Source organism: Sceloporus occidentalis, unplaced genomic scaffold (genome assembly GCF_023333645.1).
Source record: "Sceloporus occidentalis isolate IW3139 unplaced genomic scaffold, rSceOcc1.0.p SCAF_1, whole genome shotgun sequence".
Lineage (NCBI taxonomy): Eukaryota > Metazoa > Chordata > Lepidosauria > Squamata > Phrynosomatidae > Sceloporus > Sceloporus occidentalis.
In genome coordinates this window covers 169,801,728-169,829,720 of record NW_028316981.1, presented here as the reverse complement: position 1 = coordinate 169,829,720, position 27,993 = coordinate 169,801,728, and the positions used below count along the sequence as shown (strand labels likewise).

The window sequence follows — 27,993 nt, the reverse complement described above, 5'->3', positions numbered from 1 at the left end:
AAATGCAAAGCAGGAATTTAAATCAATATTAGAAAGTCAAGGAATGATTATAAATGAAATATACATAATAAAGGAGAAGAGGTCATTTTATATGTTATGTTATGCTATGTTTGTTATCTAAGTGCTGTTTACTGCATGTTATCATTAGTTTAGGAATGTTTGTGTAATTTATGAATATTTAATAACAACATTTTAACTTTTTTTCTTTTTTTAAAAAAAAAGGAAGATCCAACAGAACCTAAATCACCTTCCCCTCCAAAAACATTGAACATATTTCCCAACATCCCCAGACTGCATGGCTGGAGAAACCTGATCAAAGATGACTGATGCTCTGTTTGAACTGCTGTATCTAGGATTAGATTTCAAACTGACTTGTTCTTGTGTTTCTGAATTGAAACACTGAGAAAAAATACACACACCCTGAACCTCATCATATTAGAAAATTACCAGCTAGTCATTTATATTCCATTTTTCTGCCAGGACTTGGAGCATATTGAAGCCTTCTAGTTCCAGGGTTCCTGGATGAAACAGATTATCCAGATCCATTTCAGTCTGGCTTCAGGCCTGGCTGTTTGATTGAGACAGCTTTTGTTGTCTTGGTGAATGATCTGCATTGGGAACTGGACTGGGGTGGGTGGGTGCAGCTCTCTTTGTTTTCACCATGCTTTTTCTCTATTGCTTATTTGTTAGTTAATTTCTATTTGTTAGTTTCACTAAAACATAATCATTGTTCAATTTCATTAGGATTTTCTACAGAAAAGCTTTCTTTTTTTGGCTCAATTCTGTCTGTGGCTTTGCCTTCTAAAACCAGAGATAATATCCAATGTATCTTCAGAGTTAAGAGCATCCAGCTCAGCTTTTAGATGCAAAGGAAGCACCATCTGTGCCCATATCCATCCTACCGATGCTAAAAAAAAAACTGCTCACAGGGGCAATGCAGAGAGATACTTCTATGGCAAACAGTTAGATTCCTTGATAGCCAAGACAATCCCACATTTTTTAAGAGAACATAACTTCCACTAATGCTCACTAGTCAATTTGACACAGAGATAATACCTTCCAATTAAAAAATACTACTCCCATAAGTGCACTGTATATATGAGTGTTTAGAGCACAAATATGACAGTTAAGCTGCTGGAAAGAGAGGCAAGTACACTTTGCAAACTTGGCGACTTCCACCCTCCTTTTAGGCACCACAGGGTTTAGGGACAAAATACTTTCCTTTTACGCAACAGAAACACTTTCAGGATTTTCTGGTATTACCTTAGAGAACGGTATTATGCCTTGCCTCCCTCCCATGAGATCCCATACTCATATATTGGCAGCTAATGTTGCATGTCTCTTTGTCCCAGCATACATAGGATGGGGGAGGCACTGAGCATACTGTAACAGCCTCATTTTTTCAAGGCATACTTCACCCTTTGCATAGCAGCCATATGGAAATCACTGCCCCAAAACGTCAGGTTCTAGGTCATGGAAGGTTCATGTTTAGAGGGGAGAGAGAAAGACCAACAAGTAAAACAACTTACCATCCTGCCATAAGGAACTTGAGGACAGCACCAGTTCCTTCCAGATTGCCTTGCACTGCAAGAGCAGCACTGCTGCAACCAAAGAGAAGAGCCACAGACCTGCAGTCCACTTTAAGGATGGAGTCTACAAAACGTGCACCAGCACCATGTCCAGCATAGCTACAGGAAAGGGCAGGAAAAAAGGCACAAAATAAGGCCACCATGCCCAGATGAACTAAAAGTGTAAACATTCTTTCTACTAAAACCTCAGCTCCTTCTCTGTAGAAAAGGAGAGTTGAAACACAAACACAGCCACCAGTAATTGGAAACAAAGGATTGTGAGACGTGCCAACCCCACTTACTCTCACAATTACTGAACAATTCTTTCTCGAGGAGAAACCTAACACCATGATGGAGCTTCATTATCTTGAACCCACTGCATCCATCAAGAGAAGAAGGAAGCTTTTGAGAGGATGAATCCTACTCCCCTTTTCAAGATGAACCAACAGTGTAGTGTGGCTTCAACCATCAGATTAGCAATGCTGGGGAGACTGCTTTACACACACACAGACCCACAGTGACCCTGCAGCTGCAAATGGGAATAGTCAAAGGCTGGCTGCCCCTATTATTGGCACAAAGCACAGAGCCTTCTAGGAGACCAGTCTCCTCCCTCACATGTAGAAAACCAACTCGATTGCTAACTAGTCCCAGTTTGCATTTAACATACCCTTTAAATCCTGCCAACTCTTGCAGTGGAAAAATGACTTGCCTTCTTTAACACTTTCCTTTTCTCCCCTTCCCTTGTACCAAAGCCCTAGACTTGAAACCTAAGGACAATGACAAACTCTTATTCCAAGTTTTCCATATGGAGCTTTCTATGAGGAGTAATCCTTAAAAAAAAAGAGCAAAGAGGGATTATTGCAGTGTCTTTAAACTCTGCTATGGTAAATTAAAATTAAGTGCAAAGGGGTGGAAAAGAAACAGGAGCCCCATCTTTAAAAATCACCATGAAGTGAAGTTGTCATTTGTTTCTGAAGTCTTGTTTTCACAAAACCACTTCTTGGACTTTTTAACTTCAATTAAACCAGTACAGCAGTATTAAATGTCTTCAGAAAGGATGCTGCTCTGCTACTTAGTTTCCTTTCCTTCTTGTTGCTTCTCTATGAGCTTTTGCTAATTTAATCTCCATCAACTGTCATGGTATGAAAAAAACAACACCTCATACGTTTTGGAGAGCTAGAAGAACAACTTCATTAAATCTCAGCTTGTGCAATCAAAAAACAGAACAGACAAGAATACCTTGGCCAGGGCAATCTGTGTCAGACACACAAGCCATTTCTCCTTTTTAGAGCTACTGGAGAGGCTTACCCACTAGGTTTCCTCACTCCATTATGCAAAGCCATCAGCCTCCACTTTCTTTGCTGGCTTAACACAGAGTCCATAAGATATACTCACATGTAAAGATCACGTTCTTCAAGGGCCAAGGGTACTTGGTCTGGATCAGGAGTCTGCCCCACCACTCCAGCCCATCCAGGCTCTCTACCAAGTGATCAAGAGAAAAGTCAGACAAGCAGTGCCAACTTGTTCAGCTTAATAAACTCTGCAGACTCACATCTATTAAGTACTAGGAATGCATCTGGTATGAAGGATCCAAGTCCTCTCTATAGAATGTGCAAAATGACTTCTTTCTAGAAAGTTACTTTTTGAACTACAATCCAGAATCCCCTAACCAGCATCACTAGTGGCCATGGTAACTGGTGGATTCTGGGAGGCATAGTGCAAAAAAGGAATATTTCCAAATTCTGTGCATATGTAAATATATACATCATACATGTGTGTGCAGACATGTACCTCTGAAACCAATCTTCAAACATCTTCTCTGTCCCAGGAAGGTTTCCGTGGGGATTCAAGACATAGAAGGTCTTGGTGCTATTGACACCACGGTTGAGGACTGTTTCTTCTTGATACTGTTGGAAGATAATAAAAAAGTTATTTTATTAGTTGGAATAAAGGCAGCATGGACTTAGGATTTCAACCTGGAAAGATTTTCTCTAAACATGGTCTTGATAAGAGGAGGACAGCCTTCCGAGTCAGAGTAGGAAACAAACAAAATAAGAAAAAGCACACATTAATGTGAAGTGGCTCCTCTATCTCATGTTTCAGTATCACTAAAATTTCATTGCCCTCTTCCCAAAATTAACAGCATCCTGCACTGATCCAGTTAAACCTCTTTGCTGTCTTAAACAAATTGCAGAATAAACAAACTTGCTGGTATCGAGTAGCAATTTAACCAATTCTCTTGACAGACACAAACTTTCCCAGAGGCTCAGAGTAGAACTCAGGAAGAGGACCAAGCAGAAGGAAAGAAAGAGGACTCAGCAAAGGCAAGAGAAAGCCCTAGGAGAGGAGCCAGAGTCTGCACTATATGAAATATTTTTTTAATCATGCAATCCTTGTCTTTGTTGTGCAGCTACCATATATACTTGACTATAAGTCGAGAAATTTTTGCCCCAAAGTAGTCTCCAGAATCCTGGGTAGACTTATGCATGGGGCAATAGGTCTTTCAACCAAGCTTCTCCCCAGCTGGGCTGCCTCTGCAAGGGGCAGCCCAGTTGGGGAGAGCCCGGGAAGGGCGCACATTCACCCTGGCGTCTCTCCTTCGCTGGGCTTCCTCTGTGGGGGGAAAGCCTAGCTGGGGAAAGACTTCCAAGGGCGTACGTTCGTCAGCAGCCTCTACCCAGCTGGACAGGCCCCTTAAGTCTGACCCTCTACGTATCTAAGGGTCATATAAATACCCACATTTTTGGCCCTAAAAGTTGACCTCAACTTATACACGAGGTCGACTTATAGACGAATATATACGGTATGTTTGGCAGTCTCCTTTGCTATAGAGCAGTATCTCCCAAACCTTGGTTTTCTAGATGTTTGGGATTTGAAATCCCAGAATTCCTAACTATTGGTCAACCTACCTGGGGCTTTTGAGAGTTAATGTCCAAAACACTTGGAGTGACAGTTTGACAACCACTGCTGTAGTGAAAGAGTGACTTGGTACTCATTGTAAATTTATCGTTCTTGGATGTACAGAACACCAGTCCATAAATGTTTTCTGAGATGGTACAAGGGAAATAACCCACATGCTGTTGATTGTTCCTTCATGCAGAGAATAAACAAATACCCCAAGAATGCACAAACATGTTTATATTGAACCAAGTGGAAATCTCATTTAGAATCAGAGCCAGGAAGGAACCCTCTAGTATAGCAATGGAGAATTAACTGTAATTCCTATCATCCCCAACTATACTAACTGGGGCTGATGTAAGCTGGGATCCAACAACATATGAAGGGGTACACATTCTTCACTAGTCTTCAAAGCATCCACCAGCCATGACCTCTTTCTACATCTCTCAAACTTAATTCCTGTCAAAAATAGGTAGTAGGTGCACTAGTGAAACATATCCCGTTGACTCAAGCAAGTGAGTTAGGTTTTCTGCCACAGAACAAACAAGGTTACCCAAGCACTATCTCTTATCCACTACATAAGGCCTTTCACAGACACATTTATGCCTACTTAAACTCTCTTCCCCTGGAGATATTACCCAGAAACCAGACACATGTAAAAGATATGCTGCTCAGTTATGACATTAATCTGTTGTACTATTAAAAACACTTTTTAAAAATGATGTGGTTTAAACCAATGCCAGGGTGAGACTATTCTATCATCTCATAGGGCAGGGACCCTTTACCTTTTTTGTAAGTGAGTAGCTAGGGAGGAAACGCAAAGAAGGTAACCGGGTCACCGAATGGGATCTCAAGCACGGGATGTTTTCCCAGGGGAGCTTCTGCAGATGCTGGAAGCAAAGAAAAGCAGTTAATTCCCACTTCTATACAAGACATAACTGCTAGTATCATTCAGGGGTTGCATGTCTGCTAAATGTCACATTCATTAAGCAACCCTGAATTAAACTGAGCAATGAAATAAATTCAGTAACACAGGACATGTAGAGAAATTTTATAAATAGTTCCAGTGAGTCTGGGCTGGAATACTGACTAACAATCATCCTCCGGTTCTTGAAAATGAAGATGTATTCCATTTCTGAACTTCCATGGAACACCAATCCAATCAAAGAAGAGAAAGATATACCTCTTGCCATCTCCCAACCACAACTTATAAAAGGAACATGGCAGTATGTTTCTCTCACGGAGGGGAGGGAGGGAGGAAAAAGCAATGAGCTGTTTTTTCTCCAAAAGCAGGGCCCAAAGAACCACTATACCCAAGATATACCTCTGGCTACGAGAGGTTGCATTCCATTCCCCAATGTAAAGGGAACCCAAAACATAGCCACTGCCTTTTCCAATATGCAACAATGCTACCTGGGGTTGTCATTTGCTCACCTCTGGTGTGTAGTAGTCACTGGCCATGCTACCTGGAGGATCTAGGAAAGTGTAGTCCAAACAGATAAGCTCTAAAACAGCATAGAATGTTTCTTGCACTCACTTTATCCAGCACAAGGATGACATGGCCATTCGATGCCGAACCGGTACAGTCTCCCAGTTTGTTCACTGCCTCCTGTAGAAAGTTCTGTGCTCTCTCAGGTTGAGCTGGGTTGAGCCCCTGTGTCAAGCGCCACACATGTTGTGGGGTCAGGAGATGTGACCCAGTCAGCATAGCCTGTTGAAGGACAATAGAAGTTTGATACATGCTGATTCCACCACACAATCTACACACTGTGTTGTCTCTTACCATGATGTGTGAGCAGAGGCAAAAAGCACAGATTGACAGAAAACAGAAGAAAATTAAGACAAGAGATTGCAGAACATGTCCTGTGAATGATGATTAAAAGCTCTAAAGATTTTCTAGTTTGTGGGGAAGGAGGCAAATCACAGAAATTAACTAAATATGAACTATGTGGTGGTGGTGGGAGGGGGATTTCTAATAAGTAGAAAAATAAGTTGTTCCTCTTCTGGCTAATGTCTGAAATAGAAGACTAGTCTTTTCATCTAATTCATCAGCTCACTCACAGCTATTTCAGTTATTTTTTAAAAAGCCTCTCACCTTGAGCAATGCCAGTTCCACCACCTCACAGCCACACTCCTTGAGACACATTTGCAGACAGGCAACTTCGTCTACCAAGCTGGGGTCCTCACAGGCAGGTAACAGGGCACCCTTCCAGCAGCCCAGCACATGTGTTTCCAGGGACTCTGTCAAAGCCTGTGAAGTGAAAGAACCTCTCAAAAAGGGACAGTATTGCCAATCTGCAACCCAGCAAGTGTCAAGAATCACAAGAGCCAAATGTATTTGAAGGAGATGCTATTCCCCTACCCAAGAAATGCTTATAAACACCTCCATTCAGTCACAGTGGAGGCAAAATTCAGGAACAATTGCAGAGGAAGATGCTAAAACATGCTTCTGCACCAGAGAAGCCTGCAAAACTACAGAGTCAGAAGTTCATTTTGTTACTGAGCGAACAATCAAGAGAAAACTGCCATGGTTTGCAATGGTGTAGGACGGTGGTTGTGGTGGTGGTGGTGTATAGTTCTGCAGTGGTTGGAGCCACAAAACCAAGGTGCAAGCATACAGATGACAGGCTGATCCTGCTTTGGTATCTCTTTTTGGTGAGAGAAACCAGTCTTCTAATACAGAGGCAATATTAAGTGCCAACCTGTAACCTCTTGCAAATGGCTATACCTCACCTTCATTCTTTTGTCCAGTGTAATCCGACCAGCCCACCAGTCCTCCTTTTCAGTGAAATTAGAGATCTCTTTCTGCTTCTGTAAGATGTCATCAAACTCACTGAGTGCTGCACTTAAAGACATCTAAGAAACAAAAGGAGAATTATGGGAATGAAAATCCTTGCCATACATTTGGGAACCTGCTGTTTAAAGTTTTTCTTTCCACTATTCTTACCTGGGCATGCGCGGTCTGTATCTGGATAGTGACAGGGTCAGCATCCTTCTCTAGCCTCGTCAGCAAGAGGATTTCCCCAACAGTGTCAGGCCGGATGCTCACCAAGGTCAATATACATACTGTTACCCCTTTGATGGAGATAGCAAAAGCAATGTTTAAAATAGCAGTTCTTCAACTGTGTTGAGGAATCATATGATGGTTAAAGCAGCCCTCATTTTGCCAAAGCACAATAAGTGCTCAGCTGATCCTAAAGCAGAATCTCTTGCATTCCTTATGACATACCACCACCTCTCCATTCCCTTGCCCCTTTAAAGCTGAGCACATTTCTATCCATTTCTGTAAAGGTTTTTTTTTTCCTGGTTAAAGTATGAGGAGAGGATCCATTAATGGTTCACAACCCAGAAATGATCATACAGGAATCTGAACATAGAGCTTAGAAAGGTTACATTTTCAGGGTTCAGTTACTAGAATCCTCCAACCAGCAAGTTGATATATATATATATATATATATAGAGAGAGAGAGAGAGAGAAAGAGAGAGAGAGAGCTCTGATACCTTAATGCTATAGCATCTAGTCCAAGAATATGAACTATGTATCCCTCTAAGATGTTGCTAGATTCCATGTGCTATCAGCCTCAGCCAACTTGGCTAGTGATCAGGGATGATGGTAGTTCAACATCCAGAGAGCCACAACTTCCCCACCCTTGACCCAATTCTTTCTCAGTTTTTGCTCTCCAAATTTAACTGCTCCCTAATGCAATATGCTCTCAATAAGGCATTGCATAAACCTAAACACTACTTGAATTGAATAACCTACTTGCTGTTCAATATTTGGACTGCCCATTTGGACTGCACAATTTATGTTTTGAATTGTAGACCACAGAATTAAAGACACCAACTGATTAAGGATTCTGCTGCAGTACCAAGAACTGAAGTCTTTTCTGCCATAATAGCATAAGTGCCATGTCCCTAAGAAGGGCTTTTAAGAGAGACAGAGGGCTGTCTTGCTGTCAAGAAGAGCACTGCTTGCTAACCATGGTGAAAGTATCATCTCCACTCAAAAAGGAAAATAAATTGTTTACCTTGGGGGATTTGTTGCATCTGTTCTTTGAAGTTCTCTGCCTCCAGGTCCGCCGGGGTGAAGCACTTAAATTCAAAGACGCTTTCCAGGTCTGAGAGATGCTGGAAGCGAGAATCACCTTTTCCTTCTTGCAGGCTAAGCGCCTCCAGCTGCTTGGCAGCACTGGCCACTGACGCCTTTTTCATTTTGCTAAGGATAAAAGGGGTAATTAAGATGTTGGGCATCAAAAGAGGTAAGCCAAAGAGCATGAGGGACATAAGAAGTTATTTCATTTCAGAGAACTACTACAACAGCACCCCACCCTTTTTGCAACATCCTTCAAAGTTACAAATGTGGAAAATAAAAGTTCATAGGGTTATCTAAGCAGGTTTTTTTTATTAGTAAAGATTTTCTTAAGGGATTAAAATTTCAGAATTATTAGAACACACTTCTTCAGGGCTGTCCAATATATTTTGCTGCCTGAGGCAAAAGAGAAGATGATGTTCCCTCCCCTCTTGGAATATGACTGAACTGCCAGCTAAATAGTGCCAACAGAATAGCATCCTTTACCAGATTTGAAGGCAGGAGATGGCTTAGTACAAATAACACAGGCCAAAGGGTGTGTATGTCTTTGTCTTCCAAAACAGTACATTGCCCAGAGATTCAACAGGCATAGCCAGCGGGCTGCCACTGCTACTTCTCCCTGCCAGCATCTGCCTAATGGTAGAGGTGGCCTGACATATCTGTTTCAGCTATCTGGGATATACACTCCTGTTTCGATGCCTGCAGCAGATCTGATACACCAATATGGACAGAGATTTTTTAAGGCAACTTTGAAACTACATACTGGGCATAGGCTGCTGTTCCTTACAGAACCTGCCTACATAATTAATTGTCCACTGCATCTCTGCCTGATTCACTAATCGGAACTTGCCCTCTCATTAAATTCTATAGGGACAGAAAGGTATGCTGAATCAGTTGTCACTAAACCTCCATTTAATGAAAAACTCATAAGAGAAATGGATGCCTTTAGAGGAAGCTGCTTGCAAATAAGTCACTACTTGGGCTTACTGCTTTTCAATCAGGCAGCTTGTTCCAGGCAGCAACTCACTGAGATGGACTCCTCCATGTTTAAAACATTTTGTGCACCTCAAGCAAACCATGTCAATGATATCTTTTCCAGAGAGCCATATACCATGCCTACATCGCTTTCCCTGGCCTTAGTTCTTACTTCAGTTTCCTGTGAATGGCAGTCATTATCTTATGGCGAAGAGTGACAGCAACCGATTCAGAAACCAGGTAAGCAGTGTGGAAGGGATCCTTGCTCCCAATGAACAGTGCCATGAGCTGACAGAGATGGCTGTACAGAGTGCCCGGAGGGTAATGGCCAACTGAGTGGAAGGCGACTTGCAGGGAGTCATAGATTGAGTCCATGGAAAAGAAGTCTGCAACAGCTGCAATTGAGGGAGAATTTCATATCACATGATCTGTCAAGGTGGCAGATTTAAGAAAACCTGGTTTTAAGAGCCTCCCCATACTGTCACTCTTTAAACAATCATTCAGCTTTCAGCATTAGGGGACTGGGGAGAAGAACATGGTTCTTACTGGCAGGTGTGTCCAAAGAGGTTGCAAGAGTGCCCAAGTCAAATGGATCTTCGTAGTTTCTTTTGTTTGCAGCTTTGAAAAATTCCCGCAAGTCACCATTAACATCTCTCCGGAGAATCTCTTGCTCATCTTCTGTGTTAAACTGCCTTTTGCTTCCTGTAGTCAAAAGAACCATGTCAACCATCTATATACTGTCTTTTTGATATATGAACAACTCTCTGCCAATACAGCAGAAGCACAGAAGGCAGAGAACAAATCTTCCTCATCAAACACACTAGGAAAAATCTTATGGCAACTTAAAAAAGTGTAACAAAGCCTTCTGCAACACAGCACCACCTCCATGCCTCTTCACAGCCTAGCTTCTCTCGTGTCTCTCCAACCTTTTGTCTTCAAGCCTTGCAAATACAGTACATGTACAGAATACACTTTTTACAGGGTTATACAAAGTGCAAAATATTCCAAAATTGCTGAAATGTTTCATATTTTGGAGCATTTCAGATTTCCAGATAAGAGATACTCAACCTGTATTTATTTTTGTCATATTGTGTTATTATATTTTCATAGTTAGTGTACTATGTTTACCATATGTTTGTATGGGATTTTATGTTGTGATTAGAATTAAACTAAGAAAAATTATTTGTAAAAAACAGAATACTTAATTCTTCCTATAAAGTTCCCATTTAATGTAGCTTAAATTTCTTTTTTCATAGGGAAATGAATTATGATCTGCTCCAAAGCTTGAACAGCCAGGCAGAGGGAGACAGAAATGAGGCAGTCTTACTCCAACATCTTGGTTCACCTCAACTCCATTGCCCATCAAACTGAAGCATATGCTTTGCTTTTCTGCTTAAAGCCTCACATTGGTACTCCCACTGCTTTTCCCAAGAAGACTACCACAATGCCATCAGTTATCCTGCCTCTCTCCACCAAACAACACTACCCTGAGAATCTGGCAGCAAAACAGAAACATAACTGTGAAGTCGAAGGCTTTCGCAGCAGGCATCAATCTTTTTTTTGAGGGTTTTTGGGCTATTAGGCCATGTTCTAGAAGAGTTTAGAAAGATACATGTTTAGAAAGATAAATGTTTGTTTTGAAGAGATTTTTGAGATGTGCTGACAAATCTTGGTAGCATGGCTGTCATAGAGGTTAAGGGTAACAAGAATGGCTTGTGGGATTGCATGTTGCCCAACTTGATCTTGGTTTTTACCTGCTACCTGCAATTTCAGGGTTTCTCAAGCAACCATGCCTACCTTTAATGACATCACCTTCATCAGAACCCCGTAAGACTTCAAAGCTGGCCTCTAGCCCCTCCTCAACAGTCCTCAGCAATTCCTTCTCTTCTTCTCCATCACTTTCTCCCTGTTCATCCTGGGTTCTGCAAATGCTCTCCTTACAAGGAGGTTTCTGGATTTCTTCATGCTGTTTTCGTCGCCTAGTGCCTCTCTTAGCACATGGCCTTCCAGGCTGAGACTTTGTCTTTGCCATCTGAGAGACATCGTCTGAAGAGCTCCCACTGCACCTTGTCATCTTAGCAGGGTTCATCTTGGAGGACTTTCGGTTAAATGTTGCTGTCTTCTGTCCTTGCCTGTGGGTGGCAGCCGCTGTCTCTCTAACTGTGGGTAACTGGGACGCCTGTATAGTTTCTGGAGTATCTTCATCATCACTGTCGTCACTGAAGTTGACCTAAGGAAGACAGCAATGGAACTCACTGCTAAAGGTTGTGATGAAAGTTATTAGCTTAAGATAGACTTAAAAAGGGAGATGAAAAATTAACAGTGATAATAAAGACACTAACCATGAAGGCTATAGGCTAAATCCACATTCAGCCGAAGTGCCATTTATAGGGGAATGACAGGGTTTCATGTCTTCCTTGCAAGCTTCTGTAGGTACTTGATTCTTTCTGTGGTGACCAATCTCCTAAATCTTCTGGACAACATGGCCAAAGGCCTGGCTAACTGGGAGTTCTGGGACTTTTAAAAAAGTAATTTCTTTATGCTCTGGTAGACCTTTTGTAAGGAACACTCTTCAGAGAGGTCATAATGCCTCAAAAGAATACTAAAATATGTATTGTAACCGGACTGTCCAAGAAATCGGAACACTTTCTCTTGTGGATTTTTTACTTTAGGAATCAGACAGCAAGATTGACAGTGAAGGGATTGTTATAATTAAAGATTTGAAAGAATAGAGAATTCTCTCACACATATAATTCTGGCATTCAGGATGACCCAAAACAGTTGATTTGCAGTAGGTTCATGATAAGAATGTATTTCTTCATGCAAAATTATGATACTGCCACTTCTAAATAGCTGTTAATAAACCTTTTCTCCATGAACACACTGAAAGTTCATTTTTAACCAATCAGATTGTTTTTATATAAAACTGTTAAATTTAAAAAGTTGTAAAAGATTTTTTCTTCATTTTTTAAAAATAAAGAAATACAAACAGACATTGGCTGGCTGAATTAGCAAATATAACAAACTTAATTTTTTTTCTAAAACAGGTATGCATAATCTGTGATCCTTCAGATGTTGTTGGGCTTTTGCTGCCATCACCCCTGACCACTGGTTATGCTGGCTGAGGCTGATGAAATTAGAGCTCAATAATACCAGGAGGAGCTTCCTCATCCAATAAATGATCCACTAGGAATCAGTTACATGCTTCTTGAATTTGGTTGAAAACTAAAAGTGCCAACCTCCAATATGAAGCAATATATCTTTTTAGAATCTTAGAATCACAGAGTTGGAAGAAATCACAAGGAACATCCAGTTCAACCCCCTGCCATGCAGGACAACGTCATCAAAGCACTCCCAACAGATGGCCACCCAGCCTCTGTTTAAAAACCTCCAAAGAGAGAGACTCCATCATACTCCAGGGCAGTGCATTCCACTGTCAAACAGCCTTTATTGTCAGGACATTCTTACTAATGTGGGATCTCTTTTCCTGTAGTTTGAATCAATTGCTCCATGCCCTAGCCTCTGCAGCTGCAGAAAACAAGCTTGCTCATTCCACAATATGACATTTTAAAAATATGTTATACAGGTTGAGTCTCTCTTATTCAGAATTCTGAAACCCAAAATGCTCCAAAATCCAAAATTGTCAACATGGGTGGCTGAGATAATGACACCTTTGTTTTCTGATGGTTCAATATACACAAACCTTGTTTCATGCACAAAATTATTGAAAACACTGTGTATAAAATTACCTTCAGGCTATGTGTATAAGGTGTGTATGAAATAGAAATGAATGTCCTGTTTAGACTTGGGTCCTATTTCCAAGATATATCATTATGTAAATGCAAATATTCCAAAATCCCAAAAATTCTGATATCCAAGAAGCTTCTGGTTCCAAACATTTTGGATAAGGGACACTCAACCTGTACAATAAACTGCACAATATACAATCACAAGGAGAACTTTTAAAGATAGCTTTTGTTCAGACATGTATCTGCACCACCTAATATGGATAATGGATTTGCTTCTTTAGGATCTGTTTCCCCTCCTTTGCAAGACAATGCAGATTTTTGGTTAAAAATCAACTAAAGTGCATTTGATTAGCTGAGCAAGATCTCAAAAACTGTGCAAGCCCCATGCTCTTCCTAGCTTTTGCCACCAGCTGTCACAATATCCAGTTACCTTAATTCGAGATTTCATTCTCCTGGTCACTTTGGGAGCCTTTGGAAGTTCACTTGTCAGCTTTGGAGAAGATTCCTCAAAAACCACAAACGGAGCTTTGGGGGCAAGAGTTGGCTTGGCAGTGGAAGAGCGACTTGTTCTAGACACATGAAGGGATCGCTGGGCTGGGGTACGGTGTTCTGCAGGGGGCCGAAGGATAACTGGAGGAGCCTCTGAGTCAGAGTCAGGCAGGGCAAACACATCATTATCTTTGATCACAGACTGTAGCTTCATTCCTTGGATTCTTTTTGGCTTTGCTTTGCGGGAAGCTCCTACCTGCCTCTGTATTTTATTTTTGGAAGCCAGCATATGAAGGTCATCTAATGTCTTCCTTGCTGCTGGCTTGTTTTCTTGGTGCCTCTGGGGCGATAATGGGGACTTCCAAGACCAAGCACTAGAAATTATGTTCTCTGCACAGCCATCTTGCCCAGAGGCTAGGACAGAGATGGCAGTTACTGCTTTGGCAAGCAACAATTTAGCCCTTTGATATTCATGTCCAAGCTCCTGTGATCCCTTGGAAGACAGAAAGGTCAAGCCAGTCTCCATAAGCCTCCAAAGCCTTTTCTCTGGTCTGTTGTCATTCATGCTTTGCTTTGCAAGAGTCACATAGATATGGGCTACCAAATCATCAAGAAATTTGACTGAGGATTGATGTGGAGCCCTAACCTCCTTGTCTTTGCCTTGAGAAATGGCTGCTACCATGCTCGAGATCCTCAGAGCCACAGTGGCACACCGCTGCAGAGTGGCCTCCAGGAGATGCAGCCCTTCTTCCTTGTTCCCAAAGGCCAGTTCCTCTTCTGCAGAGGTGACCAGCCAACAGAGGCAGATAGCTGAGAGAACCATGTCTGAGCAGAGAGAGCAGTGGCATCCTTTTGGGTGGCTCAGGAAGCTGGGGGACTTCTTCAGCTTTGGTCTCAGAACTGGTGAGGCGGTGAGAGAGTTCTCCTTCTGCATGGAGATGGTGTCGACAAACTCCAGGGTCACCTCCTTGAGGAAAGACGGCTCTTCCTCAGGTGACTCCAAGCACTGGCCTCGAAGCTTTTTGTGCTGGCACCCTCCTTTCTTTGGCTTTATTTTTACATCACCTTTTCTCTCATTTTTTTCAAAAACTGCAAGGAAAAGCTAGTTTAGCATTTTTTCCCCATTTGTCAAGACCCTCCATGCCCCCCCCCCCCTGTCTTCTAAGGGGCAAAGGAATTTTTGTCACATTTTTCCTCCCCAGTACCATTTTAGGGCCAGGAGAGAATCTTAAAAGAGGGGGGGGGGGGAATGAGTAAACTGAACGTGACATCTGATAGCTTCCTGTTTTTTCTTTAAAAAGCTTCTCCTGGACTTAAAATGACCTGCTGTTACAGTGTTGTTGTGTACCTTCAAGGTGTTTCCGACTTATGGAAACCCTAAGGCAAACTCATCAAGAGGTTTTCTTGGCAAGCAGCTTTTTTCAGAGGTGGTTTGCCTTTGCCTTCCTCTGAAGCTGAGAGAATTTGACTAACCTACGGTCACCCAGTAGGGTTTTGATGGCTGAGCAAGGATTTGAACTCTGGTCTCCAGAGTCAGAGTCCAACTCTCAAACCACTACACCACACTGGCCTGAGGGGATGTCTAAAAACATCTCAAAATATCACTAGGCCTCTTACAGAGAATTTGGAGACAGTTAAACCTTTTTTTTGGGTAGTGGTGGGGATGCTGTGGTAGGGTGTGGCCCTCCAAAGTCCTCTAGAGAGTTAATACAGCCCCATAGTTACCCACCCCTGCTCAAAAACAATTATTTCATCCCTTTTCCTCAGATCATTCTTGTCCTCCACTGCTACACAACTTTCAGAAAAAATGCTGACTTAAAAGTCCAGGAATTGAACAGAGCTCTGTCCCTTCAGATCTAATCGTCCCAATTCAAGACAGAGACTGATCCTTCACCGTGACTCATTAAATTAAGTCATGGAGCAGAAGGGCTACTGTTTCCTCGTCTTCTTGAAAGAAAAAGATTCCAAGAACCATCCTTCCACTTGACCCAGACTCACCTGTGCTTGATTCAAGAAGGAAAAGCACCTGCTCAAGATCTGAGTGACACGATTCTAGGTCGTTGCACTGCAGTTCCAGGCCACTTTTCAAGACCAGAAAACGAGCACACCTGTAGGGAAAGAGCAAACAAGGCATGTACTTCAACAGCATCAAGATGGCAGCCTTCTCTAGTCTTCGCCAGATTTGGTCCTCTCTGTCACTCTGCCCTTGAAAACCTGTCATTTAAGTGGCATAAGGTACCTGGTGAGATGCAGCATGGTGTAGTGGTCTGAGCACTGGACAACAATTCTGGAGACTCAGCCATGAAAACCCATTGGGTGACCCTGGGCAAGTCATACTTTTGCAGCCTCAGAGGAAGACAAAGGCAAAGCCCTTTTGAAAGTACAGTGGGCCCTAGGTATCCACAGGAGATCTGTTCCAGATCCCCCCACGAATATCAAAATCTGCAGATGCTCAAGTCCCATTGTTTTCAATGGTGGTGTGGCCATGCAGCTGCAACACCATTGAAGATAATGAGACTTCGCTGTCCCCCCCCCCCCTTTCCACTTTCACTGCGGCAGGTGTAACTAGAATTCCTAGACCCATATTTTAAGATGGGAAACAGCAAACAGGAGTTAATTTTGTCCTTAATCCAGTTGTTAGTCTCAACTAGAATAGAGTCATTGAATCAATGGAACTTGTGTACATGTTGACTTACCAAGTTCTTGTTGATTTGTCAGTCTAGCTTATATAGCACTAACAGTTGGGTTTAGGCCTTTGATTCCAAGTCTGCAACTTCCCCATCTATGGCTATGTCTTCAAAAAAAAAATGTCATGTATCAATATGAGTGAGAGAGAAAAAGGAAATTCCTTACCACCGAATTGACTGCAACTTCATGGAGATTTTAAGTGTTTCCAAGCAAAAAGCTTTTGCTTCACTTATAGTCTCAATCTTGCCAAGGAGAGAGACAAAGCTCTCAGAACAAGTAAACATGTCAGCCAACACTTGCCATTTCTGCACCAAGTTGTCACCTGAAAAAGATGGTTGTATTTGGGAGACAAGCCCATAAGAAGTCTGGATACAGTTCCTATTGGAGTAAACTCAGTTAATCACCTGTGCTTGTTACATCAAAAGTATTAAATACCATTTTTAAAAAATCAAGACAACTTACAAAGAAGCCATGCAAAATGTCTGTATTTTTTTAAAAAAACATCCCTCCCCAAACAACAGATTATAGGATCAATTATCATAATGCCAATATTATAAAATTGGCTCATTACACCCTATCAAAAGCCTGGAAGCAAAGGAATGTCTTAACAAGATGCCCAAATTCTCCTAAGACTAAGAACAACCATCCCTTGTCTCAAATTCAGACAAAGTTAGGTAAAGCAGTATAAATACAGTTGGAATTGCCTAGCAAATAAAGCAGAGGTGAGGAAAAACAGATTGACTGCAACTCTTAACATTCTCTACTACTTCCCAGCTTTGCTGGCCAAGGCTAACTGGCATCTCAGTCCAATAATATCTAGAAAGATACTTTGCCCACTCTTGAAATAAAAGATTCCCATTTTTGGAGCACACATGCTTGCATGTGAAGAAAAAATTCTTTATATATGATGCCTTTCTCTCATGAAAGAATACAGAAAGACAGACACCACACATACTTATGAACGAAGAAGCTTATGCATGCAGAAGGTCACTGGTTTCATTCCTGGCACCTCTCATAATTAGAGAATCAAGTACCATGAGACAGGTATTCTGTGCTTAAAACTGTGGCAAGCTTTCATCAGTTGGAATAAGTGCTAGGTCCTATGCACAAATTAGAGCAGCTTCCTATGCTTCTATGAAAAGCATCAGCTGCTGCCATATTACATAATGGGTGGAGTGCAGGTACTCAGGTTGAGTTTTTGGGGGGTTTTTTGGTGCGCAGACCGTGATAAAGTAATTGAACATTGTGCCATGTAAAAGCTATGTGAAAGTATGCTTACATTTTTATAATTTGCAAATTTTGTTTCCACTACATAAGAGGAAAAGCCTCAGCACTACATCTGGCCACTGACTTCTCAGCAGAGCCCAGAAAAGTTCCTTTTGGGGGCAACAACTCCTGAAGTAAGTTTTAATGTCTTATTTCCAAACTCTAGTTTAAAGGAACCAGCAAATGGAAGCAAAATTCCATGTCTGGACTTCCTTGTATCTGTTTAGAGAAAATTTCAAGACAGGAATTTCAGCTAACTTTGGAGGAAAACAGTTTTGCTTTTTTTTTTTTTTTGTACCATGATCTACAAATGGATGTTCTGGAACATCTTTAGCAGTTGTGTCACTATTAATCAGTGGGAAGTTCAAGAGAATACTGCGGTAGAGTCTGTGTGCATCACTCAGAGCCATTTCAGGAGTCTTCCATCCTGCAAAGAGGAAATAAAATATACTGATCATTAGCCCCATGTTGATTTTCAAGGTTCTTAACTTGAAAGCCCCTGGAATAAATAAGTAAACAAAAGATTCCATATTTAGCAGATTGCTTCTACTGTGTAAAGAAAGTTTACTAAAGTCCCAACAGTGATGCCCTATGATTTAATTGACAATTTCTCCTTCTGTTTGTGTTTCTCACCATATTGAGAATTGTAGCCAGTATTATCAGAAATTGGGGAAGATAGCATAATCCCTCCTTGAATCTCAAATGGATTGCCTCGCCAGTAGTACCCTGTTGAATAACCAGGGTCTTCAAACCCTATTCATCCACAATACGTTTAGCTCATCAGATGTTTTAAAATTATCAGGTGGATTGGATTAACAAGGAGAAGATGGGTAAGTTTTCCATACCTACCTTGAGCAAAGAGTTTTTGCCTCAGTGCCAGTGGGAGCATAGAAGGAGGCAGACCAAGATAAGCAGCTGAAACCTGGAGAGCGCTGGCTCGGAGCAGGCACCAGACTTTAGAGGACCTCTGCAAAGCAAGGCTTTGCAGAGTTTCTACTAGGAGTAGGAGGCCTTCCTCGATCTTTCCATGAAAGAGGAAAAAAATGGCAAAAAATAGATCAGTTGCTAAGCAGACTACTTTCCATATTACCAAGTGCATCATTCTTTTCAATAACCCATGTGTAAGATTCTTTACTCCCAAATAGAGGGATTTTCTGATAGTTGAAAAATGTCTAGAATTCAAAGTTCAGGCATGTAGAAAACCAGGATATGTCAGTAGAGCCCAGATATACTACAGACAATAAGTACTCTGATTTCTTCCAGGCATGGCACAAGATGTTGGTTATAACCTTTAAAGCCATACATGGCCTGGGTCCAGACTACTTGTGGGAGCGCCTTCCTCCACATAATCCACCACACACACTGAAGTCGTTTGGGAAGAATTTCCTGCAGCCTAAGACCAGATTGGCTGCAGTAACCCAGAGGGCGTTCTCATCTGCCGCTCCTAGGCTGTGGAACTACCTGCCAGAGGAGATCCGTCACATTACCACTCTAGAAGTCTTTAAAAAGGCTATTAAAATGGATCTCTTCTGGCAGGCCTTCCCAGAGTAGCCTCCTCTCCACTGATATTGATGGCTCCCATCTACTCCTAGAACGATAGAAGTCTCACCTTCAATTATCTTCAATTTTAGCTAATTCCTATTTTTTCTTTTAATTAGTATTTTATATTGTTATTGTTTTTAGTTTATTACTTTTTTATTAGGAGGAGGTTGGGGTAGGGGATTAATTAGAAATGAAATTTGTTGTAAACCCCCTCAATCTGCAGGGAGAGGTGGGCTATAAATAAAATATATTACATTATATTATTACTTGCAGCTTGTTTTTTCAGATAGTTTCATGTTGAAACCCTACTGTATGGTAACATGAACTGTTATTAGGGGATGAATTGGAGGTCTTCCTTGCATACCTATCCCAATGTTGATTGTGCTGGAAGGCAGTGTCTCACTAGTCCATTACTTTTCTGTAGTCAGATGATGGACTTAAAAGAGAGTTTTGACTACAACACTCAGAATCACTGCTCATACTGGCTGTAATAAGATTAATAAGAACAGTAAGAATGAAACTTCCCCAAGCTCTGGAGCAGCCTTTCTTCAATATAGTAGCCTTCAACTGTTTCAGCTTACAATTCCCATTAACCCCAACCAGCACAGTCAGTGAGCATGAATGCAAATTGTATGGAAGGCTGGGGAAGGTTATTCTATGGAGCATTATTCCCATGTTGCTTTCAAGCTTCTGCATGGCATAAAAACCATCTTATTACTAAAGCATGCTATGTTATGCCGATAGAAAGGTATGCCATGCAAGATACCTTGTGCTTTGCCAAGCATAGCTTGCTAGACAGCACAGCTAGTGTTTGGTTCATCAGCATGTAAGAATCATTATTTCTGTCTACATTTTGCAGGCAGGATCCAGCTTCCTTTAAAATGATCTAAAAGAGATAGAAGAAGAAGAAAAAAATTACCAGGAGAACAGGTAACCCACTGCAGGTGTAATAGGAGGTTTCAGACAGGATTCATCCCATTGACAACCCATTTATCACCTCAGTAGGCAAGAGAAAATTGTTAAGATAAAATTCTGCAGACTCGATACAAGCTTTATTATCTTCATAGTCCGGAGTTCTACAGTACATTGTGGTTTTGTTGTTATTCGCCTCCACTGGTATTATTTTAACTATCTGTTTCCAAGTCAGTCCTTACAGCCTTAAAACAGTCTGAGACTGTTATCCCAAGGTACAGGAAGCCCTTCTCTACATACACACACATTAATTTAAAGTACAACAGACAGTAACACAGGGATAGGCTTTTCAGTCCTATTTCCACTTCCTGAGTGATCCTTTCTAGCCTCTATGACTCTCAGGGGCTGTGTAGCCCCTAAGGGGAGGCCTCCAGCAGCCCTTTTACAGCCAGATCAGGGCCATGGCAACTTTTGTGCCCTGCAAAGGGTGTGATAGTCACGGCGCCACGGCTTTATGGTGCTCCTTTGGCACTGCATCGTGTGGACGCAGCACCAGAGGAGCACCGTGATGCTATGTGCCATGCTGCATAGTGTCACGCCGCCCTGGGGGCAGAGTGGGGCGAGTGTCATATGGACGCCATGCCCCGACTCCATCCCCAACCCAGCTTTTCCTGCTGGTCTGCACAGCACCTGAGCTTTCTGCCATATAATGAGAGCATGGGAACATTCACTTATGATGTCCTGTTTGGCTTATCCTGGTCTAGTGTGAACAAGTAAAATGTCAATTTGTTCCTTCCTTCTTGCAAGCCAAGTATAAAGAACGTTTGTCATTGGCTTACAAATCCTTATGAACAGACTTACATATCACAATAAGTAAATGCTCTTCAGCAAAGCACTGGAAGAATGAATATTTTAGCAGTCAGCTTTGATCTGGGGGGGTTGACTATGCTTTGTCATACAGTCTGCCCTCCACATTCGTGGGGGTTAGGGGTGCAAGACCCCTGCGAAAGTAGAAAAACCATGATTATGTGGTTGAAGGGGCACAGGCTTTTCTTCCCCTCCCACACGCCCCTTGGGGCCTTGTGTGATTGCCAAGTCATTCACAGGTTTCCCCTGTGAATTAAAAGGGATGCGTTGGGGACAGGGCAGGTATCGGTAGGAGGCAGAGTTGTGAGATCAGTATCACCAAAGTCACTTCCTTTCCAATGTCCTAGTGGTTTAATGTCCGGTAATGTCCCAGACAAAGATGCACTAAAACAGGCATTCCTGTATCAGCTACTGCCAACTGTGCTGAGCTTGTGAATATAAAAGGAAAGATCTGATAGGATACTTTTGCAAGCAATCTATTGTTCGTTCCCACCTCAGCATAACTGGGACATTGCAGCTGCAGAAGTAACTTGACAATTTGGCACAAAGCATTGGTCTTCCCCACAGCATCTTGCAGTGCATCAAACAGAGTTGCAATCAGGTAGTAGCTTTCTATGGCTTGTAATGGCTGCAGAAAACAGAGGAAATAAAGCATTATAAACATAATGAATGAGTTGCGAGGGAAAGAATGCAACTACAAGACAGCACATGAGAGGTGAGATAGCCAACTATGATGTTCTGGAGAAGCTGTAAAGCAGGAGTGGTCGTCATGAGGCCCTGCACCAACCCTAGCCAGCACAGGTAATGGGATGGGAATGCTGGGAGTTGCAATCCAACATCATCTGAAAGGCCACATGATTCTTTCCCTTGCTGTAAAGTCTGATTCTAATAATGACTTGCTAGAAATTTTGAAGATGTGTTTTTCTGAAAGCAAGTTGTGTGCGTTTCCTTGTGGAAAGTTACACAACTCATTTCTCTCCATTAACACAGTGCTAAATCAAGAGAGAGAGAATGATAGATAAGTAACAAGGCAGTATTATAAGAACTGAAAAGTTCAGATTGTTTTGCTTTAGAAAACACCCACATAAATATCACTTGTCCCTTGGGCTTCAAACAGCCAATTGTGAGATGTCACTTCCACCTGGCAGGTATTTTCTAGTGCTTTCTCTCTGTGGGGCTGTACAATCAATCACCCGTCACCCTCTTTCCCCTCTCTTCCTCTGAAATACCTTTACTACCACTGCAGTACAGTTCAGTCCATGAGAATTAAAAGCCCATATCCCCCCCACACTTCAAGTTTTTCATCATACCATGTGGGTCAGTGAAAAAAAAATATTGGGCTGATATTCCTGAGGTGCAGCTACTTCAGTTTAATCTCTGGAGAGTCTATATACGTGTTTACTTTTTTGTCAAGCTGCCACAACTAGTATATCAAAGTTGACCTCTGACAATACATGCAAAAGTTCATGACTAGCCTATGTGTCTGCTACAATCTATATATCAAATTGTGAGTTGCCTCATCCACAAAACACCAACAACTCCACCATCCCAATTTGGGAGAGAGGAATTTCAGATGGGAGGGGGAAAACGTAGGGTGTGTGCAACTCTTACAAGGGAAGGAGGCGTATTCCAATATGGAGACTTAACCCTTCTTCCCCCAGTCTTTTTATACCAACTACAATCAACATTCAAAGGAAAAAAGACAAGAAAGAGAGAAAGGAAGGAAGGAAGGAAAAAAGAAAGGTGAAGGAGAACCAAAACAAATACGTAGACTTGGAAATCCAAGGAAGATACCCAGTTCTAATTACCTTCCCCATCACCCTGTATAAAGCAGCCATGATGTGCAGAGATGCTGCTGTCTGCTCAATGCTACGAACAGCTGGAATCCGACTTCTGGAGATAAGTTCTTTCCACAAGGCAAAAGCATCATCCAAGCATTTTGATTGTACTACAAAGGAAGCAAAGTGTTGGGCAAGAGAAACTGTAGATCTGATCACCTTAGATATTACAGTTAGGCTTAAGGCTGGTCAAAACTCAATGAATACCAGGTTCTGTAGGCTATATTCAGAGGAAGGAATGGGCAAAGTAAACTCTGAGTATTCCTTCCCTAAGAAAACCCTATGAAATTAATGGGGTTGCTGTAAATCAACAAGCAACTTGAAAATGCATACACACACACACACACACACACACACACACACACGAACAGCAATGTGAGCCCAGGTTTTGTGGTTTTTCTTTATTTCATGATACAGAACATCCAAGATTATTTATTTCAGATTTGTCTCCTGGCCAACTGTGAGTTAATCACAGCTGAAAAAAATTCTTGTGCATATTTATATAGATGGTACAAGCAAAATTTAATTCTGCCTGTCCTGGGAATAAAAGTGGTTCTACAGTCAGAAGATACATGCCACATCGCTCCCGGTCAGAACAAATAAGACAATTCCTGACCACCAAAGAAAATCTGGATGCTCTTGAATTGTCTGAAGAACAGCCTGAAGGCATCAGGCCCTACCTTCTTCACTGCTAAACACATGAATACAACATATTAACAGTAAACTGTATGCCAATAATCTGCCTCAAAGTACAACATTTGGCTCCTGATCCATTTCAAAGTGCAGTACAAGATCCAAATCCAACAAAGCCTGGGACCCACATAGTTTGGGAAAGAGGAATCTTTAGTTATTCAGATGATTTAATCACAGCTCCAACAACCCCTTACTATTGGAACTACTGGTCAGGATGGTAGGAGCTTTAGACCAAAAATATCTAAAGATCCAAAATTCTCCAGCCATCAGATAGCCACTGGTCCACTTGGTCTCCTATACCAATCTGCTAGGATGTTGAGAGAGTCAAGAGATTATTATTATTATTATTATTATTATTATTATTATTATTATTATTATTATGCTTTATTGATATAGCTCCTGCCTTAGGTGGCAAGTAACCTTTCTCACTTGTGGCACCTCATTTGTGGAATCTTCCTCCGAGAGAGGCTTATATGGTGGTCACTCTGTTATCATGTCAGCAAGATACCTCTCTCCCACAGGTCCTTTCCCACTGTAGTATTTTTGTCAGCATAAAAATATTATTTTATATTATTTCTTTCCTGTGTGGTATTTTACATTTTCTTCATTTTCTAAAACTAGCAGTAGCGCTATCTAAGCATGACTAGATTTGTTTGTGGAGAATTCCACTTGTGGTATGGGGCAAAACTACAATGTCCCTACTAGTCTTGCTATCAATAGCATTTAGAAATAGCATTTACATTTCTATACTGCTTAATAGTGAACTCTTTAAGCAGTTTACAATCTGTAAGACAATTGACCCCAACAAGCTGGGTACTCATTTTAGGGAGCTATGAAAAGATGGAAGGCTGAGTCAACCTTGGAGCCCTGGGATCCAACTCACATACAGTTACTCTTCTCTATTTGTATTACATTATTAGAATTTAAAATACAATTGCTCTTACTTCAGCAGCTCACCTCCTTACCAGAGTCTGCAGATAAATTGAAGGCAATGCCAAGATACAGGAACTTGTCATCAGGGGACTTATTTTCATATCCCAGATCATTAGTCTCAAAGCCTTCCAACACTTGCATGTCCTTTTGTCCCTGGGCATTTTTGATCCTCTGTTCTTGCTTGGTGCTCTGTGTTAAAAAACAACAACAGACAATTTGTAAAACCTACATAGGACAGTAAGCTTTTTAATAGAAGGATGTTCGGTCTTTCCTGTTCAAGTATAAGTTCTTTATGCTTGTGCAACTGTTCAAGACAAAAGGCTCCCAAACTGTAACTGAAATTACACTGAGTCCAGTGCACATGGTACACCACACCCCATGGAAACTACTGCAGCAGCCAAATTGTAACCCTGCAAAGAGAAGGCTAATAACTAAAACACCATGACAATGGGTAGAGTAAGGTGCCAGTTGCGATTGACCCTGGCAAGTGCCTCAGTATGTTGGGTGCTGACACAGACCTGCACAGACAGAGTTAGGGTTAGGAAAGCAATGAAGCCACTAACCCTAGAGCATGAACTCCAGAATTAACTAACGTGGGTTGCCTTTGTTTAAGTCAACAAATATTATAGTTTCAACTGCATAAGTCAACAGCTATTTATAACTTTGTTTTGATGTCTAGTCCAGTGTGGAACATGAGATGCTACCTGCTGAAATACCAGAATGCCTCATGGTAGCAGCAACTACATTTGGCATCATAGAGACCTAACACAGGGTCACTAAGTTATCACTGGTCATGCTAAGGCATCACCATGCTGGAGAGGTTTTGCATGCTCACAAGCTGCAATGGAACAAGAGCAGTAACAACGCAAAATGTGGAAGCCAACAGTATTCAGGTTTTCATACAATATCCTCTGAGATATTTTTTTTATTTTACATCCAAGAGATGGGGAAATGTTCTTAGTGCTTATGACTGAAAAGACATACGTGAAAACATGTTGGCAATGCCGCGTGAAGTCTTAGGTGGGGGAGGTTCTGAAGCTACACCCATTGCTGACAGGAAATAGAATAATACACTATGCACACATACAGATTTATGCAAGCAAAGAAAACAGGAAGTTTACACAGGTTCTACCATTGTCTCCTATGCTCAGAATACACACAGCCTTGATCGTAGCCTGAGGACTTTTATACTGCTTACATTATTGCCACTTACTTCATGCATTTTGTCCTCAATTGTACAGATGTACAGCCAGAGGAAGGCTTGAGCCTTGTCATCTTGGAGTTGTTCCTTATTCTGGAGAGTCTCTGGCACACAATCAAATAGCTGCAAAGCTTCATGGATAGAGTCCAGGGCAGAGCTATAGAGGAAAAGACTTGAATGTAGACCATAGTCCAACTATGTGGTTCTCACCTCATTTGTATGGAAAAATAAGCAGCATGGCCAGATACTGCACAGCAGCAATAGATTTGGAACAGCTCTGAAGTCTTTACAAGCCTTCAAAACCTCAACTGATAGCATTTCATCCTTAGAGAGGTACTTGATCCCTTGAGTGACTAAATTAAGGACCTGTACCAAACAGGACAAACCTGGAATCAAAGTCAAGAGTCTACCAATTGCTTCCTGCATTCAATGCAAATTGTTCTGGAATTTAATCAAGTCCTAATGAAGAATGCCAGCTTCAAAGCTTTGAAACACTTTAAAATATTTTGTTGGAATACTGAATAATCTTATTCAATTGTTAAACACTAACAATTTCATTTGCTCATTAGCTACTGGCTTTTTTAGGGAGTTCCAGGGATTTAACAAAATCCAACAGTTGAATGAATTACCTAATAAATCAACCAATTTCACAAATGTTTTCTTAAGAGCTGAATGTCACCAGATTAGAAATCCTTAACTATTTAAGGTCAACAGGTTGTCATTAACTCTTAACATTTCAAAGTTTTGAAGGTTTACAGACCTAACAAACAGGTGTGCAATGTGCACAGTGATCACAGAATTTATCTCATATCCATAAGTCTTTTTCTTCTTCACTACTAAGGATAAGGATTAGAAGTTGCAACTGAAACAGACTTTGGCTAATGCATTATGGTGAGGTTACAAATTAAACTGAGATCTATTTGCATAGTAAACTCAGTAGGATCAACCATTACTACTTCTACAGAGCTGGCACACCATCTCGGACCCCAAGCACAAATTCCAAGAGAAGCCCCAAACTACAAAGGTCTCTACTCACCATTCTGTATGCTCATTGTAGTCATGATAACACAGCACCTGAGCCAGTTCCACCAGGATCACAGCCCGCTCATGGGTCCAATTACTACCTTCTGAACACATATCTAGCAGGTCACAGATCACATTAAAACGTTCTTGGCCAGTGTCTACCCGCACAGTCTTATAGGCCTTGAGTTCCTCCAAGAGCACTTCCACAAGAATCTCAGCATCTAAATTGTAGCCTTCCAGGCCCTCTTTCAAAGTCCTGTGATGAATATACAAACTGGTCAGGAGGAGCTGGTGTTGTGCATAATCAAAGCATGGCCTTATTAGTGGAATTAACAAGGAATTTTGAGCAGATTCCTTCCACTGAATGGGACTAAGCACAACATTGCATAACCTCCACCATAGAAAGAGATAGGATTTTCAACAAGAATGTAGCACACCTTGTTGGATCAGAGCATGAAAATAATTCTGTTTCCAAAATATCCTTTCAGATACCTCTGGGAGCTGAGAAACAGGCATGGAACACTGTTCATCCTCTTGTTTGACCCTATCAACTGGAACACAGGTGTTAGCAACCTCTTTTCATGGATACTGTATAGAAAGTAATAGTTATATCTATGTGCTATCAGTTCACCTCTAGTTTAAGCTAGTATCCATCATCATACCCTGCAGCAGCATATTTCATTACATAAAATTGTTCGGAGGAATGGCAAGAAATAAATCTAATAAATAAGGTAATGAAAACTCATTGGGTGATCCTGAGTTTTAGAATGGATGACATGTCTTCCATTCTTCCAATGCTGTTCATAATTTAAGACCTCATAAGAAGTGGCCCTGCCTCTTTTTCTATACTTGCACTGAACTCTTCAGTCTTCCCTTTATATAGAATGTGCCCCCAACTCTTAATCATTACAGCCTCTGTTTTCTGTACTTTTCCTCTCACTCCCAACCTCTATATTAGTTTTTGACAGTATGTATGTTTTTCTGATCACCCAGTTTGAAATAGGCTCATATTATAATTATGGGATCATGGCAGGCCACCTTAGATGTATCTGCCACACCTCCACACCTTGTGTTAAAATGCCTAAGAAACCTGTGAATCAGAATTCTTGTGTATTCTTACACAACGAGAATAATAATAATACTTTGGAAATCATGCCTTATGAGGAGAGACCTAGCAAGCTGGGTATGTTTAGCCTGGAGAAGAGAAAGTTAAGAGGTAATATGATAGCCCTTTTAAATATCTGAAGGGGTATCATATAAT

At 41.4% G+C, this 27,993-nt stretch overlaps 1 protein-coding gene across 1 annotated transcript in view; it reads right to left on the bottom strand.

Annotated features, from left to right (window-relative positions):
* Positions 1 to 27,993, bottom strand: part of LOC149322710 (separin-like) — a 41,077-nt gene that overhangs the window by 1,783 nt on the left and 11,301 nt on the right. Inside the window, exons 7-29 of the mRNA XM_089481822.1 lie at positions 26,746 to 26,988; positions 25,722 to 25,866; positions 24,541 to 24,697; positions 22,853 to 22,992; positions 21,538 to 21,672; positions 20,032 to 20,151; positions 18,573 to 18,744; positions 18,022 to 18,150; positions 16,623 to 16,779; positions 15,768 to 15,877; positions 13,711 to 14,858; positions 11,329 to 11,761; positions 10,078 to 10,233; positions 9,704 to 9,926; positions 8,495 to 8,682; positions 7,414 to 7,541; positions 7,200 to 7,322; positions 6,562 to 6,717; positions 6,004 to 6,177; positions 5,252 to 5,356; positions 3,360 to 3,475; positions 2,964 to 3,047; positions 1,530 to 1,688 (exon numbers count right to left, since the gene is read on the bottom strand). Of these exons, the coding sequence (XP_089337948.1) occupies positions 1,530 to 1,688; positions 2,964 to 3,047; positions 3,360 to 3,475; positions 5,252 to 5,356; positions 6,004 to 6,177; positions 6,562 to 6,717; positions 7,200 to 7,322; positions 7,414 to 7,541; positions 8,495 to 8,682; positions 9,704 to 9,926; positions 10,078 to 10,233; positions 11,329 to 11,761; positions 13,711 to 14,858; positions 15,768 to 15,877; positions 16,623 to 16,779; positions 18,022 to 18,150; positions 18,573 to 18,744; positions 20,032 to 20,151; positions 21,538 to 21,672; positions 22,853 to 22,992; positions 24,541 to 24,697; positions 25,722 to 25,866; positions 26,746 to 26,988 (4,701 nt within the window). The remainder of the gene's footprint in view (positions 1 to 1,529; positions 1,689 to 2,963; positions 3,048 to 3,359; positions 3,476 to 5,251; positions 5,357 to 6,003; positions 6,178 to 6,561; positions 6,718 to 7,199; positions 7,323 to 7,413; positions 7,542 to 8,494; positions 8,683 to 9,703; positions 9,927 to 10,077; positions 10,234 to 11,328; positions 11,762 to 13,710; positions 14,859 to 15,767; positions 15,878 to 16,622; positions 16,780 to 18,021; positions 18,151 to 18,572; positions 18,745 to 20,031; positions 20,152 to 21,537; positions 21,673 to 22,852; positions 22,993 to 24,540; positions 24,698 to 25,721; positions 25,867 to 26,745; positions 26,989 to 27,993) is intronic.